Source organism: Amblyomma mixtum, chromosome 3 (assembly GCF_055824585.1).
Source record: "Amblyomma mixtum isolate Tamu chromosome 3, ASM5582458v1, whole genome shotgun sequence".
Taxonomy (NCBI): domain Eukaryota; kingdom Metazoa; phylum Arthropoda; class Arachnida; order Ixodida; family Ixodidae; genus Amblyomma; species Amblyomma mixtum.
The window spans coordinates 293,433,962-293,453,544 of NC_143014.1; the positions used below are offsets into that span (position 1 = coordinate 293,433,962).

The 19,583-nt window shown below is 46.0% G+C and overlaps 1 protein-coding gene across 10 annotated transcripts in view; it reads left to right on the plus strand.

Moving 5' to 3' along the window:
• LOC149355191 (uncharacterized) overlaps window positions 1-19,583 on the plus strand; it is a 149,432-nt gene that overhangs the window by 113,494 nt on the left and 16,355 nt on the right. For 9 of the 10 annotated variants that reach the window (XR_016291478.1, XR_016291479.1, XR_016291480.1 and 6 more), the window contains 4 exons: window positions 222-296; window positions 11,371-11,445; window positions 16,631-16,705; window positions 18,765-18,839. Coding sequence is in view for 7 of the 10 variants with exons in the window: in XM_089583688.1 (XP_089439814.1) it covers window positions 222-296; window positions 11,371-11,445; window positions 16,631-16,705; window positions 18,765-18,839 (300 nt within the window). In the remaining 3 variants the exon portion in view is untranslated. The remainder of the gene's footprint in view (window positions 1-221; window positions 297-11,370; window positions 11,446-16,630; window positions 16,706-18,764; window positions 18,840-19,583) is intronic. The other variant, XM_089583690.1, reaches the window with a different exon arrangement.

Sequence of the window (19,583 nt, forward strand, 5' to 3'; positions counted from 1 at the left end):
AATTATTTCGCAATCCTCTTTGAGTTTTATGTGTGCGAGTCAACTGTACATAACACCAGTAACTAAGTGTAGTGGAATCATGTTAATTTGAACTTGCTTCATTTGAATCTCTGGTTTATTTAGACTGTTGCTTTAGTCCTATCTGAATATTATGTATTTCAATGCGAAAAAATGCCCAACAACTAATACTTGGGAATATGTGCATTGATTTTTTCGAACAGGCCGGAGCCGGCGACTTGCCCTCACGAGCAGACCATGACTACGCAGCTGTTCGCCCACTTGCATCTGGCCATGAGGTGAGTAGCTGTGTACCATTAACCATTGCAACTGAACACACGTTTATCACTTGGCATTATTGCCCATGACCGTCTGCCATCAGTGTGTGCGACTTACCACCGAGTTGCTGCTGTCCATTGTGGGCGCATTGCCTTGTGCACATTGCTCTGTGTGGCACATTAACATCATCTGTCATGGCAAGCCTGGCCATCCATTGAAGGTCCCTATGGATCCATCACATGCCCTCAGTGTTGAGTAGTGCATGTGAACAAAATGTCTAATGCACTGTGACGTGTCTCTAGTGCAGTTACCCTTGCAGAACAGTGCATCGTGCCCTAACTTATTCAGGCTGCTTTTAGTCCAAACTTCATGTAACTGATGAACTTTTGCTCCGTTTGAGTTTGCTAACGAAATTCAGTCATACGTTATGTTATCACCTTGTGTTTTGTGGCCTTCGTTGCGACTGTAGCACTAAAGCAAAGCCTCTACTGCAGTGGGCCCTTGCGTGTGTGTTTCTGTAGCGTATCATGCCGCCTGAAAACCAAATCGTGCAGCAGTGAAAATGCTCGAAAAGCAGAGCTGACTCCACTGGTGGCAGATGATGCACCTATTCAAATTGATCAATTTGGTGCCCCATCCCGAGCAATTGTGGCCGCTTCTGGGCATGTAATGCCACTCAGTATTTTGCAGAAGGGCTGTAGATCGGTTTGAAAATTTGTTTTTTTTTCTTGTCAGCTAATTTGGGGAGTATTTTACACTTGGCACGAAACCTGTCGGCACAGAGCGATCACGCAAGCGTGGTGCCCAAGGTGGCTTCCTCTTCTTGCACTGACCCTCCTCAGCAGTGATGGCATTCTCCCAATTTCGCAGCATCAACGCTTGACACTGTCGGTGCAAGTGACAGCTTTGTGCTCAAAGACGACATCCATTTGTCCTACAACAGTTTTTGACAGAGATGGTCGTTCATTCCAGCCCGGTCTGTCGACAGGTGCCTGTCTGTCGCTTTCGTTTCCGCCCTTGCCAAGGAGATTCACTGCTCTCAGGGCCCCTCTGAATCTGAAAGTACCGGGCATTTTCTGAACGATTCAGTGCCACCAGCATTGTAGAGGGCACAGCTATACTTAAGACTGCTTGGGTTCCACGCTCTGACCATTCGATGTGACCATGCTACTCTCATGTCATTACAGATGGATAAGAGCAGGGTCACTGCTCACATGAGCTCTGCTTTGAATGGCTGTGTTACCATCATTGGCACGTTGCTTATGATGGGATGAAGTCTAGATGCGAAAATGAAGGTGCCACAGGAGGAACTGCACTCTGCCTGCTGTAAGAAATGGTCAAAATGGAAAGACAGATTTCCTTCGGAACATAAGAGTGTAGAACTGCCAACATGTCCAAGGCAGGCACTCTGTTGGTGTTGGCATCTGTAATTAGGCTTTGCTGTGTTTAGAGCTGAAAACCGATCTCAGAGACGGCAGTGTGTTTTTGTTTGTAGTCTGATTCGGTGGCTCACGTAAGTATCAAAAGTAGGGTAATCTCCCGTTAAGACGGTTGCCAGATATTGGCGCCGCACGTGTATTCCCTCTGGCAAACTTAACGGTGCATCGTGCACCTGCTCGTACGGTTGGTGACAGCCACGTAGCCGGAGGAGTGAGATAAAAGATACGCACGGCTACTCACCTGGGTGTGTTTCGAGAGCTCCGAGCGAGAGGGAAAGCATTCGTTGCATGGCTCAGTGGCTTTGGCGTTCAGCTGCTGACCCGACGGTCGCACGATAGAATCTCGGCCACGGCGGCTGCATTTCTATGGAGGTGAAATGAAAGAACGTCAGTGTGCTCCGAGATGTCGGAGCACATTAAACAACCCCAGGTGGTCTAAATTACCGCATAATCTCACATAAGGGCTGCAACTGGGTATGGGCCACACCACCTGGTTTGGACTAGATAATTGAGAAAAAAATATGGTAATACATTATTTTTTTAATTCATGTATGGACTGCACCTTCAAAATTCACATGCACTTTTGAAGAAAAGAAGCCTACAGCAGTTACAAGAGTTTATACGGTAATCTGAAGTCCTCCACTACAGCGTCCCTCATAGCCCATCTGTCACTTCCGCACAATTCTTTTGGGAAAGAGAAAGCGAAAATCTGAAAAAAAACAACACAAATAGCAGTCACTGTGGAAGAAAGCACAAAAAAGACAGCAAAAAAACAAAAACAAACTAGACTAATGCCATTTTCAAGTAGGAGAATGTGAGCCTTTTTCGTACCCTCTCTCTTCAGCTCATTCCATGCATAGTGCATGCAATAAATGCTCTCTTTCCAATTGTCCTCTCTCTGCTGATCCATTTTATTCATTGTTTTCGTGTAACATACTTTTGGACACATCAGTCATGCTCACATATCATTTTTGGGGGATGAACTTCTAAGACAAAGAAATTTTCGTGGTCCCTTCAAGTTTCTCTCAAAGAGAGGCCACTTAGTTGGGACTGTGAAGTGTTTTGTTGCAAGGGTGAAATCCTCACTGCAAAGAGCACTGTCATTTTCTTCCTCTCCGTAGCTTGGTGCGCCCATACATCCCCCGTGCACCTCACTGCTACCATCTCATATATTAAGGCGGAAGCCTTTAATGCCTCATCGTTGTAAGCAGGAGTTGTCGACAGATATGTCACGCTTTTCAATTGGTCGAAATGGTCGTGACGTCACAGTGCGCGAATTTCAATTGGGGCCAATTGCACTTTGGCTAGTAACCATGCAACCAATTAAAGGGATCGTATAGTTACACCCCAAGTAGGTGGTACTGAGTTAAGTTAATAACTTAATTACCATAGTAGCCTAATTAATCTTTTTAGTCAGGCCAGATAAATAACTACAACCAAGTAGGCAATTGGTCGAGCTCGGGAATCGAACTCCGGTCTCCGGAGTGCGAGACGGGCATGCTAACCAATCCGCCATGCCAGCTCGTTGGTTTGGAATGAACAAAGGCGCGTCTAGTGAATACGGTGTCTTCGCTCACTGCCATCCTCCTGCCTTCCCTTCCGGCGAGGTTTAGGTGTCCACACATATATAAGAGACAGATACATTTCCTTTCCTCAAAGACCAATTTACCGATGAGCAAGGCGTAAAACCTAACGGGCGATGGCGTTCTATGGACTCCCTGGCAGCGTTGCAAGACGCTGTCGCGTTCCACTCTTAACAGGCGAAGCTTAACATCTTGAGCACACATCAATGACACAAGCAGCAACACTGCGCTAAAGGCTTTCGTCTGACCGCTCTTTAGGTCAACAAAATGCCCCCTGAATTTTTTGGCATGAAAGAAGTTAACTCAGAGTTCCATTGACTGACTGTATTGAAGGTCACACAGTGGAAAGCGTCTCGCACCAATCGTGGAATCATGTGCTTGGGATGTGGTCGCTCTATGACACCCTGTGGAGATTATTAGTCCTACTGTTTAATTGGGCACCCTAAATTTGAACTGTGTGTTGTTCAAAGCAATATTCAGTGTACCTTGAAGTTCAGTTGACAAGGTTCTACGGTAGTGTATAGGATGATGCCTGAAAAATTAAGCAGTCATTTATGATGCTTCCAGAATTTCTGTTGGTACACATTGATTTTGTGGGATATGGGATGGTGCTGCATTTAGCTGTGACGTGCAAATGGGCCTCGTGTGGTGTCCTCATGCACTCGTAAAAATTTTATTGACAGTGACAGCCAGAAGCCTAAGGGGGGAAATGAGAGTGTTTGGTTTGGTTTAGTTTATTGGGGTTTAACGTCCCAAAGCAATTCAGGCTATGAGAGACACCGTAGTGGAGGGCTCCGGAAATTTAGACTACGTGAGGTTCTTTAACGTGCACTGACATCACACAGCACACGGGCCTCTAGAATTTCGCCTCCATCAAAATTTGACCTCCGCGGCCGGGAGTGAATCTGTGTCTTTTGGGTCAGCAGCCGAGCGCCATAACCACTGAGCCACTATGGCGGAGGAAATGAGAGAGTAAATAGTAGGGTAAATGTGCAACCTGATATGAGGACTATATATTTGTGAGGGAATAAGCTCGAAGGTACAAATCATGTCCCATATTTGGGCGTTTATAAGATATGGTATGTGATGATTTGTATGTTAAAAACGACTGGTGGTATGATGAGCTGCACAGTCACAGCCTGAACTTAGGATGGTTGTTCCACTTCTGTTTTCCTTTCATTCGAACACTGTGAAGTGGCTGGTTGAATAATACACACTGGCTATTGAAGAAAGATGCAGTGCAGGTGTCTGCAATGATTATGCAGCCAGAGCTTGAATACCACATACAGCAGACTACCTTTAAGATGAACTTGAAGGGACCATGACAATTTTTTCCCTTTATCAGAAGTTAATTTTATCAGAAGTGCCCCCAAAAAAGGGTATATGAGCATGCTACAAGTGTGTCAGAATACGTTACATGAGGAAATGGAATAAAATCAGCTTTCAGTGATAAGATAATGGCTAAGAGAGCATTAGAGTAAAACCTCGACGATGCGTTTAAAAAAAAATGCAGAACCAAACGTATTATTTGGGAATACTTATGACGCAAACCGCCTAAATTTCAGAAAAGAACTGTTGAATAAGGTACAAAGGCATTTATTGATGATTTTAGTTCATAAAAATGTTGACTAGTATTGCTGGCATCAGGTCTGAACAGCTCCTGATATAGTGCGCGCAGAACTTGGTGCGCATTTGCGTTGTTTTAAGCTCGAAACGAACTTTGAAACTCACCCAGTCCGTCGAGAGCCATGACGAAAAAACTAGAAAGCGCTTTGTGGTCATCCTGAGATGCTTCACCCCTTTGCACATATGCACTGCGGAGAAGCTGCTGTGGTGGCTGACTGTTGTAGAGCTCTTGCTTTTCATGCTGCTTTCCGCTGACCCGGCCCTCTCGTATGTAAGCACATCATTGCAGTTCTGAACCTAGCAGAGCTTCGTACCCGTGGCAGGATGTTAAACTGCTTAAATGATTTCCTGCTCATCCATTCTTTTTGTTTACACCAACCCTCCTATAGGCTCAATCCTCCCAAGCAACCTCATTCAGAAAAGTGGAGTACCTGAGGGGTGTATTTTGAGCTCAACACGTTGTTCTAAAAATGAGTTCCAATGCAAAAATAATTCCACAGTCCATCATGTATTCTGTCTATATCGATCACCTTCAAATTGCATGCTCATCCTGTAGCTTATCTGTCTGTGGGAGAGACAGGCACAACTCACAATAAACAAACCCTGGGCAGACAGAAGTGGATTCAAGTTCTCCGCTCAAAAAACGGTTGCTGTTCTTTTCTCACTCAAAAGAGGCCTGCTGATTGATCCCGCCCTACACCTAAATGAAACAGCACTTCCAGTGAAACAGGGACATAAATTCTTGGGCATAATTTTTGACAAAAGACTCAACATTCCTGCCATAGTTAAACAGCCTTAAAAAGAAAGATTAATGATCCTTGAGTATGCTCAAAGTGCTGTCACGAAAATGATGGGGATCAGATAGAACATGTCTTTTACAGGTCAGCCGGTCTCTAGTACGCTCTACTTTAGACTGCGTATGCGTTGCGTATGGGTTTCTAAGACTATCTTACCCTAAACAATTGGGGGGTGTACAAAGACTAGGTTTGTGTCTCTCAACTGGCGCATAGAGAACACTCACCATAAATAGTCTATGTGGAAACAAGTGAACCTTCCCTTGAAGACGGGAGAACCATGCTTACACGCTCATATGTCCTAGGAGTACGGTCTGCTCTGAAACACCTCTGCTCCCCGATAGTTACAAAGTGCACCTCCAGAGCACTGTTCAGCGATAAACCCCAATCAGGCAGACCTCTGCTTCTCCACCCCTAATAATTGGCAAAACTTAGAAATACAGTAGAACCCCGTTCATACGTTTTTCACCGGACCGGGAAAAAAAAACGTAACAGCCGGGAAAACGCAACAGTGAGGAAAGCACCGAAAATTAATGAAAACAGTGCAGCTTTGACTTGAAACAATTTATTTCCGCAAATTGACCCTAGGACTTTAAAAAATCGAGAATGGTGGATTGCAGTTTCTTTCGCTCGCTGGAAAGAACAACGCGTTTCTCAATAGCAAAGGCCGCATTGCTGTCAGCGTCGCTTTGCGGTGCGGCCACACCGCACGCAGCAGTGCTGTGCAGTTCACGCGCTCACTGCAGTCCACGCTGAAGCGACTTTGTGCACAGCGTCAAGCACTGAAATTTTCGTAGGCTGCTCGCCGCGCTGCTCCGCGTAGGCCGCCCTGACTGCCTGTTGACTGCGTTTAGTACTTACAGCTTTTCCTCAAGGGGAAGCGACTTCCGCTTACGCAAAGCTATCACGCCATCAAAGCACGATAAAGATGTTGCGACTGAGAGAAGGATGAAAAGGAAATTGCACGGGCCTGCCGACTGACTCCAGCTGAGCCACCACCGCTGTCACTTGCAGATAGAGGAGAGTTAAAAGATAAAAAGAAAGAGTGAAAGAAAAGAAAAGACGCGCGTCCCAACAACTGCGTCCGCCGAAGCGTACGCTGGATGAGAAAAACAGATAAGCGCCCGCAGCCGCGCCTCCTCGTCACCACCTCCCACGATAAAGATCGCGGCATTCGGCGTTCGCGAGGCAGATAGCCATCTAGTGGCGGCCTCTCCAACTCGCGTGCGGCTTCTTGCAGCCAGTTCCGTAGCCAAGCCTGGCCAAGACGCGTCAAAAATCAAAATGCCGGTTGGCGCGCATTGCCCGGGCGGGTTCGGGGAGCCCGGTTGCGACGTATCATGCGGGATCGTTTCCTCGGCTACAACGTAACAGCGGGGTTCCCAATACATTGGATCCTATGGAAGCTATGCCGGGACCCGAAGAAAACGACGTAACAGCCGGGAAAACGCAGCAGTGAGGAACGTAACAGCGGGGTTCTACTTTACTGGATACCCTTCCTCATGTCGCTTCAAACCATGTCCCTCTGCAGCCATGGTGCAATCAACACCATGCATTTGTATTGGCACACTTCCATATAAATCAAACACCAAACAAACACATATTGCAAGAATACCTCGCGCTACGAGAAATATATGAACTACACAGAGTTTTACACTGACGGCTCAAAATCACCAGATTATGTCGGAAGTGTGGTAGTGCAAGGAAAGTGGCAAAAAATAGTAAGGCTGCCAAACTGTGCATCTATTTCAGTTGCTGAATGTTGTGCTGTCTCTGCAGCTGTGGACAGAATAATGCACGGGAGTATTGAAAACAGCGTAATCAAAACGGATTCTCTTAGTCTGCTCACAACACTTCATTCCAGCAATAGCTGCCGTGGTGGCTCAGTGGTTATGGCGCGTGGCTGCTGACCGGAAAGGCTAGGGTTTGATTTCGGCTGTGGCGGTTGAATTTCTTTGGAGGCAAAATCCTTGAGGCCCATGTACTCTGCGATGTCAGTGTACAATAAAGAATCCCAGGGGGTCTAATTTCCAGAGCCCTTCGCTACAGCGTCCCTCGTAGCCTGATTCTCTTTGGGACGTTAAACCCCACAGACCAAACCAAACATTCCAGAAATGCAATAAAACCCCTGGTGGGAAACATAATACTCAACAGAGAGAAAAATCATAACACACGGACATGTCATAAAGTTCTGCTGGGTGCCCAGCCATGTTGGAATGGACGGAAATGAAAGAGCCAACTTTTGTGCTGCTCAAACTCGCAGTCGTCCGATCAAAAAATAAGCACTCCCCATTGAGGCTGCATGAAATTAATACAGGGTAGCTTGAAGGCTAAACGGCAAACAACTTGGGATAATGAATTAAACAAGCTACAGTTTGTAAAGCCCATCCTGGTTGAATGGGAGACCTGTAGGCACCAGCAAAATTTTATAGAAGGGATTTTATGTCGTCTCTGCATTGGACACACACAACTACGTGCTGACTAAACAAGGCAAACCAGTTCGTGAAAAATGTTGAGATTACCTAGCAATAAACCACATCTTATTGTCATACACAAAACTTTAAAAAACTGATGAAAAAATATTTTGCTCTATTTCACGTTGAACACATTCGTTTACAACCAGTGTTACTTTTCGGTGGAGGTGCACTTGTTGATTTGCCACTTTTCAGTTTTTAAAGAGAGATGTTTTAAACAAACTATAGATTTGTGAAATCATAGTCAGTGTTTTAACACATTTCTCACCACTACTCAACCTCCTTCTCATTCATGAGAAGAAAGCTGAGGCCTTTATTGTTGCGAACCTCTTGCCCAGCCAAGGATGGTTGCTGAGGTTACCCGACACTCTTTAAAACTTGTACTATTAGCCATTTTTAAGATTTCTTTCCTTTGTCAGTACTAGGTAGTACAAATAAATTTATTAGACCCTCTACACCTCCGACGGTTTTTCATGTTTTTGTAAAATTCTGCAGAACAAAAATTTTCTTATACCTAATGTTTGACGCATGGTAGCCTCAGATGCTTATGCACCAGAAAACCCAACCTAACCCAACGTTGTAGTTCTCAGGTACTTGGCCCCCTTGCCTTTCTTTATGTTGCATCCACGCAGAAAAGGCCCGCTCGTTTGTTAGGGCACCTAGGCACTGCAGGGATGCCACCACTCTGGGTGACTGCTGCAGCATGCCAGTTCATCACGTGCCTCATGTTCGGCCCACTTCTATGTTTGCACACGTGCACTTGGTTGCTGAAGGTATTACACGACCAGAATTTGTCCCAGTTTTAAATGTAGTAGCTGGGAAGTCATGTTAGCGGGGCGAAAAATTGTAGAACTCTGTGGTTCATTTTTACTCTTCGTGATTTCGGGCGTACGAACTGGAAGCATATCAACAAGGTTTTGCTGCATATGTGAAGTGTGACCTGAACAGTAAGGGTGTGAGAAACCTGGCATCATGCTGCAGGAAAACGGCTTTTGCCTATTTTTTCTTTTTTCGTCATCTTTTTTTCTCACTTCAGCAGTGACCACTATCTGTTTCCCCCCCCCCCCCCCCTGTTTTTTTTTGTTTTTCTAAAGATTGTAGTGGTGTCAAAGGTTCCAACCTCGCTAGTCTCATGGCGCAGATTCTGAAAGCACATGGCCGTCATTCTCTTGCTCTCTCCTACCCCACTCCTTCTTCAGTGTGGCTGTTCGCAAGTATAGGAGTGGATACGCCTCGCGTCTTTCCGCCCGTCACAGACGAAGCTGACTATGGGCTCATATGCGGCCACATCAGATCTCAGCTTCACGAAAACCCATGCAGTAGTGCTCCTTCATTGTCAAATTTGGCTACTCTCGCCTGTTTGCCTTTTCATTCGCTGGAGGTAATGCGCAACACTTGAAGAGTGCGCGATGCTGAGGCCTGGCGATGTCGGATCGCTGCGCCGCTCGCAGGCCCGCTTACAGAAACCTTTTTTACCTACTTACACCCGCAAGAGCACTTCTCTGCACATTCGTGGAAAGGTGCGGGGAAGTTGCGTCACGGGGGTGGGCTAAATTTGCAGGGAAGTTCTTTTGCTAGGTACGTTTCCTGCAAGCAAGTGTTATTTTATTTTATTTTCTTTAGCTTGCCTTTAAGTACCTTGAGGATGCACGGGAGTCGCTGTGGGTCAGTCGCAACAGAACGTCAAGGACACATGGAACAGTTTGCCTTAAGCGGATTTTTAATTTTTTTTACGTTCATTCTGTAGGAAGCTGACCAAATGCTCTCATATTGGCCACCTTTTCCGAGAATTCATCGTAATGGAGTTTGTCTTGGCAGGAGGGCAGAGACAGTGGACAGGTGCTTGTCTTGTCAGCTTCCTTTGTCCTTCACCTCTGCCCTGTGCACGACAAGAATGTCCTACCAGCTAGCTCAGCCCTCTGTTCTTCTTATAAAGTCATCCTTGGGAGACTAAGCGTGTCTGCCATGTGGGGTTCACCAGAATGCGGACCAGCCCAACTATGAGCAGTGCGAAGATGCCCTTTCAGTTTTGTGTAAGGTACTTATTCCTACTCATCTTGTAAATCAAAATGACATTTCTTCAAGGAGATTTACAGAGAAGATGTTGTTTACCCAAATTTTATTATTCCAAGCAAGCTCGTTTCTTAACAACATTTGCGTTCTCCACCGACTTTCATTGTATTTTGGGCAGTGGTTGTTTAAAACTGATTTCTTCATTGCAACATTACTGCAACTTTGCTACTTTTTCTTTAAATCAGTCTGTTTGGGTTATATCAAACAGTCTGAACGTTCCCTTCAAGATTGCACGCAAAAGTATTGCACTTTTGTTCACCTTTGTCCCACTGCCCTTCACTAAAATGCCACACTGCGCCCCTGCAGGTGGCACTTCTTCTAACGGAGCTCCCGTGATCACATCCTGTACATAGAGACCTGTCAGCCGCACGGCCTTGGGCACCTGCTGGCAGCGCTAGTGCTGTTAAACCGCAATGCGAGCCGTACGTGGAGAGTGGCTGAGAGCCTTAGCCTTCGGCCTCTCACACTCAATCTCCATGCGACATCCCTGTCAGGCAGAAAAGGCAGCCTTGGGTGCATAGCTTCTTGTCATGCATCGAAGCCAACTTTACGACTGAAGCCTAGTGGCATCCTTCCCCTGGCATGCTTTGCTGCCAAAGGCATCGCGGAAGTCAAGTGCACCTTACTGTCAGTGAGCGTTTTCTTTTTGCAGTCTATTGTTAATGGGACTAGACCCCTTATGATAGGCGGTGGCTGGTTCCAAAGCACCATCCTCTGCGGCTTTGATGCGGAGCAGACTAGGCCTGACTAGGCGGGCGCTGCACTGCCAGCTGAATGCTGGCAGGCAACACGATGTTTCAAAAAGCGTGGCACTAGCATGGGTACACTGCATTTTTTCTTGCAGGTTTCAGATAAGATAATCTCTTGGCATTTTTTATATATCGAATTATTTCGCAATCCTCTTGGAGTTTTATGTGTGCGAGTCAACTGTACATAACACCAGTAACTAAGTGTAGTGGAATCATGTTAATTTGAACTTGCTTCATTTGAATGTCTGGTTTATTTAGACTGTTGCTTTAGTCCTATCAGAATATTATGTATTTCAATGCGAAAAAATGCCCAACAACTAATACTTGGGAATATGTGCATTGATTTTTTCGAACAGGCCGGAGCCGGCGACATGCCCTCACCAGCGGAGCATGACTACGCTGCTGTTCGCCCGCTTGCATCTCGCCATGAGGTGAGCAGCTGTGTACCATTAACCATTGCAACTGAACACACGTTTATCACTTGGCATTATTGCCCATGACCGTCTGCCATGAGTGTGTACGACTGACCACCGAGTTGCTGCTGTCCATTGTGGGCGCATCGCCTTGTGCACATTGCTCTGTGTGGCACATTAACATCATCTGTCATGGCAAGCCTGGCCATCCATTGAAGGTCTCTATAGATCCATCATGTGCCCTTAGTGTTGAGTAGGTGCATGTGCACAAAATGTCTAATGCACTGTGAACGTGTCTCTAGTGCAGTTACCCTTGCAGAACAGTGCATCGCGCCCTAACTTCATTCAGGCTCCTTTTAGTCCAAACTTCATGTAACTGATGAACTTTTGCTCCGTTTGAGTTTGCTAACGAAATTCAGTCATACGTTACGTTATCACCTTGTGTTTTGTGGCCATGGTTGCCACTGTAGCACTAAAACAAAGCCTCTACTGCAGTGGGCCCTTGCATGTGTGTTTCTGTAGCGTATCATGCAGCCTGAAAACTAAACCCCGCAACAGTGAAAATTCTCGAAAAGCAGAGCTAACTCCACTGGTGGCAGATGATGCACCTATTCAAATTGATCAATTTGGTGCCCCATCCCGAGCAATTGTGGCCGCTTCTGGACATGTAATGCCACTCAGTATTTTGCAGAAGGGCTGTAGATCGGTTTGAAAATTTGTTTTTTTTTTCTTGTCAGCTAATTTGGGGAGTATTTTACACTTGGCACGAAACCTGTCGGCACAGAGCGATCATGCAAGCGTGGTGCCCAAGGTGGCTTCCTCTTCTTGCACTGACCCTCCTCAGCAGTGATGGCATTCTCCCAATTTCGCAGCATCAACGCTTGACTCTGTCGGTGCAAGTGACAGCTTTGTGCTCAAAGATGACATCCATTTGTCCTGTAACAGTTTTTGACAGAGATGGTCGTTCATTCCAGCCCGGTCTGTCGACAGGTGCCCGTCTGTTACTTTCGTTTCTGCCCTTGCCAAGGAGATTCACTGCTTTCAGGGCCCCTCTGAATCTGAAAGTACCGGGCATTTTGGGCATCACTGCTACCGTCTCATATATTTGGGATGAAAGAAGTCAACTCAGAGTTCCATAAACCGACTGTGTATTCAAGGTTACACAGCGGAAATCATATCTCACCAATACGAACGTGGAATCATGTGCTTGGGATGTGGTCACTGTATGACACCCTGTGGAGATTATTGGTCCTACTGTTTAATTGGGCACCCTAAATTTGAACTGCGTGTTGTTCAAAGCAATATTCAATGTACCTTGAAGTTCAATTGACAAGGTTCTACAGTTGTATGTAGGATGATGCCTGCAAAAAATAAGCAGTCATTTATGACGCTTCCAGAATTTTTGTTGGTACACATTGATTTTGTGGGATGTGGGAGGGTGCTGTATTTTGCTGTGACGTGGAAATGGGCCTCGTGTGGTGTCCTCATGCACTCGTAAGAAATTTATTGACAGTGACAGCCAGAAGCCTAAGGGGGGAAATGAGAGCGTTTGGTTTGGTTTAGCTTATTGGGGTTTAACGTCCCAAAGCAATTCAGGCTATGAAAGACACCGTAGTGGAGGACTCCGGAAATTTAGACTACGTGAGGTTCTTTAACGTGCACTGACATCGCACAGCACACGGGCCTCTAGAATTTCGCCTCCATCAAAATTTGACCTCTGCGGCCGGGAGTGAATCTGTCTTTTGGGTCAGCAGCCGAGCGCCATAACCACTGAGCCACTATAGCAGAGGAAATGGGAGAGTAAATAGTAGGGTAAATGTGCAACCTGATATGAGGACTATATATTGGTGAGGGAATAAGCTCGAAGGTACAAATCATGTCCCATATTTGGGCGTTTATAAGATATGGTATGTGATGATTTGTATGTTAAAAACGACTGGTGGTATGATGAGCTGCACAGTCAGTCACAGCCTGAACTTAGGATGGTTGTTCCACTTCTGTTTTCCTTTCATTCGAACACTGTGAAGTGGCTGGTTGAATAATACACACTGGCTATTGAAAAAAGATGCAGTGCAGGTCTCTGCAATGATTATGCAGCCAGAGCTTGAATACCACATACAGCAGACTACCTTTAAGATGAACTTGAAGGGACCATGACAATTTGTTCTCTTTATCAGAAGTTAATTTTATCAGAAGTGCCCCCAAAAAAGGGTATATGAGCATGCTACAAGTGTGTCAGAATAGGTTACATGAGGAAATGGAATAAAATCAGCTTTCAGTGATAAGATAATGGCTAAGAGAGCATTAGAGTAAAACCTCGACGATGCGTTTAAAAAAAAATGCAGAACCAAACGTATTATTTGGGAATACTTATGACGCAAACCGCCTAAATTTCAGAAAAGAACTGTTGAATAAGGTACAAAGACATTTATTGATGATTTTACTTCATAAAAATGTTGACTAGTATTGCTGGCATCAGGTCTGAACAGCTCCTTATATAGTGCAGTCCGTCAAGAGCCATAGCTTCGTGGTCATCCTGTGATGCTTCACCCCTTTGCACATATGCACTGCGGAGAAGCTGCTTTGGTGGCTGACTGTTGTAGAGCTCTTGCTTTTCATGCTGCTTTCCGCTGACCCGGCCCGCTCGTATGTAAGCACATCATTGCAGTTCTGAACCTAGCAGAGCTTGGTACCCGTGGCAGGATGTTAAACTGCTTAAATAATTTCCTGCCCATCCATTCTTTTTGTATACGCCAACCCTCCTATAGGCTCAACCCCCTTAAAGGTGCAGTGAAGAGGATTAGAAACAGGGACTTATTGCCCTGTGTGGCCGATTTCCCCAATTAAAACGAATTAATGTCCGGCTCCCGCCTTTTTTTGAATTCTGCGTCGTACGGTGGGCGGAGTCGACCAACGCGTGGAGTGCCTTTCACCCAGTCCCGTGGAGGCTTTGCTTTCGCTTTATTTTGTTTTTTAGGTTTCCATGAATAAATAGTTTCATTCGCAGATAATATAGCCGCAAAATAAGCCCGAAGAAATAAAAATACGCACGGACTATTTGCTACTACGAACTACTACGTATTACTCCGCCGATGGCAGAGCGGCAAGCCGTCACGGGACTGGGTGAAAGGCGCTCCACGCGTTGGTCGACTCCGCCCACCGTACGAGGCAGAATTAAAAAAAAAAAGGCGGGAGCCGGACGTTCATTCGATTTAATTGGGGAAATCGGCCACACAGGGCAGTAAATTGCAGTTTCTAAGAAAGCTCGGAACGTGTAGGTCGAGTTCCCGCGGCAAAAAGACAAGTTCAGATTCCTCTTCAGTGCACCTTTAAGCAACCTCATTCAGAAAAGTGGAGTACCTGAGGGGTGTATTTTGAGCTCATCCTGTAGCTTATCAATGTGTGGGAGAGACAGGCACAACTCACAATAAACAAACCCTGGGCAGACAGAAGTGGATTCAAGTTCTCCGCTCAAAAAACGGTTGCTGTTCTTTTCTCACCCAAAAGAGGCCTGCTGATCGATCGCACCCTACACCTAAATGAAACAGCACTTCCAGTGAAACAGGGACATAAATTTTTGGGTATAATTTTTGACAAAAGACTCAACATTCCTGCCATAGTTAAACAGCCTTAAAAAGAAAGATTAATGATCCTTGAGTATGCTCAAAGTGCTGTCACGAAAATGCTGGGGATCGGATAGAATATGTCTTTTACAGGTCAGCCGGTCTCTAGTACGCTCTACCTTAGACTATGTATGCGTTGCGTATGGGTTTCTAAGACTCTTACCTTATCAATAGGATGGTATACAAAGCCTAGGTTTGTGTCTCTCAACTGGCGCATAGAGAACACTCACCATAAATAGTCTTTATGTGGAAACAAGTGAACCTTCTCTTGAAGACGGGAGAACCATGCTTACACGCTCATATGTCCTAGGAGTACGGTCTGCTCTGAAACACCTCTGCTACCCGATAGTTACAAAGTGCACCTCCAGAGCACTGTTCAGCGATAAACCCCAATCAGGCAGACCTCTGCTTCTCCACCCCTAATAATTGGCAAAACTTAGAAATACTGGATACCCTTCCTCATGTCGCTTCAAACCATGTCCCTCTGCAGCCATGGTGCAATCAACACCATGCATTTGTATTGGCACACTTCCATATAAATCAAACACCAAACAAACACATATTGCAAGAATACCTCGCGCTACGAGAAATATATCTGAACTACACAGAATTTTACACTGACGGCTCAAAATCACCAGATTATGCCGGAAGTGTGGTAGTGCAAGGAAAGTGGCATAAAATAGCAAGGCTGCCAAATTGTGTGTTCATTTCTAGTGAACTGGGGGCACATCAACAAGGCTTTATTGTATATGCAAAGATTGTAATGGCGTCAAAGGCTCCCAGCTTGCTAGTTGTATGGCGCATATTCTGAAAGCGTATGGCCGTCATTCTCTTGCTGTCTCCTACCCCACTCCTTCTTCAGTGTGGCTGTTCTCAAGTATAGGAGTGGATACGCCTCGCGTCTTTCTGCCCACCACAGACGAAGCTGGCTACGTGCTCATATGCGGCCACATAGTAGTAGTAGTGCTCCTTCAGTGTCAAATTCAGCTACTCTCGCCTATTCGCCTTTTCATTCGCTGGAGGCAATGCGCAACACTTGAAGAGTGTGCGATGCTGAGGTCTGGCAATGTGAAATCGCTGCGCCGCTCGTAGGCCAGCTTACAAAACCCTTTTTTCCTACTTGCACCCGCAAGAGCGCTTCTCTGCACATTCGTGGAAAGGTGAGGGGAAGTTGTCTCACGGGGGTGGGCTGAGAGTGGGGAAGCTTTTTTGCTAGTTATGTTTTCTGCAAGGAAGCGTTCTTTCATTTTTTTTTCTTCATTTTGCCTCAATAGTATCTTGAGGATGCCCCACAAGTACTGTTGCATGGGAGTCGTTGTGGGTTGCAAATAAGATGGTCCTTTGCCAATTTTTATATATCGTTTTATTTCGCAAACCTCTGAGTTTTAGATGTGTGAGTCGACTGTACATAACACCAGTAACTAATTGTAGTGGAATCATGTTAATTTGAACTTGCTTCATTTGAACCTCTGCTTTATTTAGACTCATGCTGTACTCCTGTGAGAATCTTATGTATTTTAATGCGAAAAAATGCCCAATAACTAATACTTGGGAATATGTGCATTGATTTATTCGAACAGGCTGGAGCCGGCGATGTGCCCCCACCAGCAGACCATGACTACGCAGCAGATCGCCCGCTTGCCTCTGGCCCTGAGGTGAGCAGCTGTGTGCCACTATCCATTTGCAATTGATCCTGTGACGTGCCTTGCGAACACACGCTTGTCGCTTGGCATTATTGCCCATGACCGCCTGCCATCAGTACATGCCGCTTACCACCAGATGAGTTGCTGCTGTCCATTGTGGGCGCATTGCCTTGTGCACATTGCTCTGTGTGGCACATTAACATCATCTGTCATGGCAAGCCTGGCCATCCATTGAAGGCCTCTATAGATCCATCATGTGCCCTCAGTGTTGAGTGGGTGCATGTGCACGAAATGCCTAATGCATTGTGAACGTGTCTCTAGTGCAGTTACCCATGCAATACAGTGCATCGTGCCCTAACTTCAGTCAGGCTCCTTTTAGTCCAAACTCCGTGAAGCTTTTGGTCCATTTGAGTTTGGTAATGATATTCAGTCGTATGTTACGTTATCACCTTGTGTTTTGTGGCCTTGGTTGCCACTGTAGCACTAAACCCAAGCCTCTACTGCAGTGGGTCCTTGCATGTGTGTTTCTGTAGCGTATCATGCCGCCTGAAAGCTCTAGCATGCAGCAGTGAAAATGCACGAAAAGCAGAGGTAACTCGACTGGTGGCAGGTGATGTACCTATTGGAATTGATCAATTTGAATGGTGCCCCATCCCTAGTAATTGTGGCCGCTTCTTGTGGTGGCATTCTCGCTATTTCGCACCATCCACGCTTGACTCTGTAGGTGCAGGTGGCAGCTGTGTGTGAAAGGATGACATCCATTTGTCTTGTCTTAGTTTGGACAGAGATGGTCGTTCATTCCAGCCTGATCTGTCGACAGGCGCCTGTCTGTTACTTTCGTTTCCGCCCTTGCCGAGGAGGTTCTCTGTCCTCAGGCTACCTCTAAATCTGGAAGTACCGGGCATGTTCTCAACGATTCCGTGCCACCAGCATTGCAGAGGGCACAGCTATCCTTAAGATGGCTTAGGTTCCATGCTCTGACCATTCCACGTGACCATGCTACTCTGATGTTGTTACAGAAAGATAAGAGCATGGTTACTGCTCACATGAGCTCTGCTTTGAATGGATGTGTTAACATCATGGGCCCGTTGCTTATGATGGGATGAAGTCTAGATGCGAAAATGAACATGCCACTCCAGGAACTGCACTCTACCTGCTGTAAGAAACGGCCAAAAAGAAGACATAGATTGCCTTCGGAAAATAAGAATGTCGAACTGCCAACATGTCCAAGGCAGGCACTCTGTTGGTGTTGGCATCTGTGATTAGGCTTTGCTGTGTTTAGAGCTGACAACCGATCTCAGAGACAGCGGTGAGTTTTTGTTTGCAGTCTGATTCAGGTGCTCACGTAAGTAACAAGTCTAGTAAGCTCCCATGAAAACAATGGCCAGATATTGGCGCACCGTGTACACTGCCTCTGGTGGACTTAATGGTGCATCGTGCACCTGCTCGTAGAGTTGGTGACAGCCACGTTGCCGGAGGAGTGAGATAAGAGACACACGGCTACTCATCTGGGTGTGTTTCGAGTGCTCCGAGCGAGAGGGAAAGCATCCGCTGTATGGCTCAGTTGCTTTGGCGTTCACCTGCTGGCTCGATGGTCGCACAATCGAATCTCGGCCACGGCGGCCCCATTTCTGTGGAGGCGAAATGAAAAAAACGTCAGTGTGCTCTGAGAGGTTGGCGCACATTAAGGAACCCCAGATGGTCTAAATTACCGCATAATCTCACATAAGGGCTGCACCCAAGTATGGGACATCACTGGCATGTCACTGGTGCATCACTAGGTTAGGTGCAGTGTAGTCTTGCTTACAGGTTACAGATAAGGTTATCGTTTGCCATTTTTTTATATATCGAATTATTTCGCAATCCTCTTTGAGTTTTATATATCCGAGTCAACTGTACATGACACCAGTAACTAATTGTAGTGGAATCATGTTAATTTGAACTTGCTTCATTTGAACCTCTGCTTTATTTAGACTGATGCTTTAGTCCTATTAGAATATTATGTATTTCAGTGCGAAAAAATGCCCAACAACTAATACTTGGGAATATGTGCATTGATTTCTTCGAACAGGCCGGAGCAGGCGACATGCCCTCACGAGCAGAGCATGACTACGCAGCTGTTCGCCCGCTTGCATCTGGCCCTGAGGTGAGCAGCTGTGAACCACTATCGATTTGCAATTGATCCTGTGATGTGCCTTGCGAACACACGCTTATCACTTGGTGTTATTGCCCATGACTGTCCATCATCAGTGCATGCCGCTTACCACCAGATGAGTTGCTGCTGTCCATTGTGGGCGCATCGCCTTGTGCACATTGCTCTCAAGAAGAACTCTAGTTTGGGCTAGTTGGTTCATGATTCAACAGGAAAATGGCGCAAAAGACGTGGACAAAAGAGAAAAGGCGCTGGTCCTGTCGTGTTTGTCTCTTTTGTCCACGTCTTTTGCGCCATTTTCCTGTTGACACATTGCTCTGTGTGGCACATTAACATCATCTCTCATGGCAAGCCTGGCCATCCATTGAAGGTCCCTATGGATCCATCACATGCCCTCAGTGTGGACCAGCTGCATGTGCACGAAATGCCTATTGCATTGTGACGTGTCTCTAGTGCAGTTACCCTTGCAGAACAGTGCATCGTGCCCTAACTTCATTCAGGCTCCTTTTAGTCCAAACTTCATGTAGCTGATGAACTTTTGCTTCGTTTGAGTTTGCTCACGAAATTCAGTCGTATGTTATGTTATCACCTTGTGTTTTGTGGCCATGGTTGCCACTGTAGCACTAAAACAAAGCCTCTACTGCAGTGGGCCCTTGCATGTGTGTTTCTGTAGCGTATCATGCAGCCTGAAAACTAAATCGTGCAGGGGTGAAAATGCTCAAAAAGCAGAGGTAACTC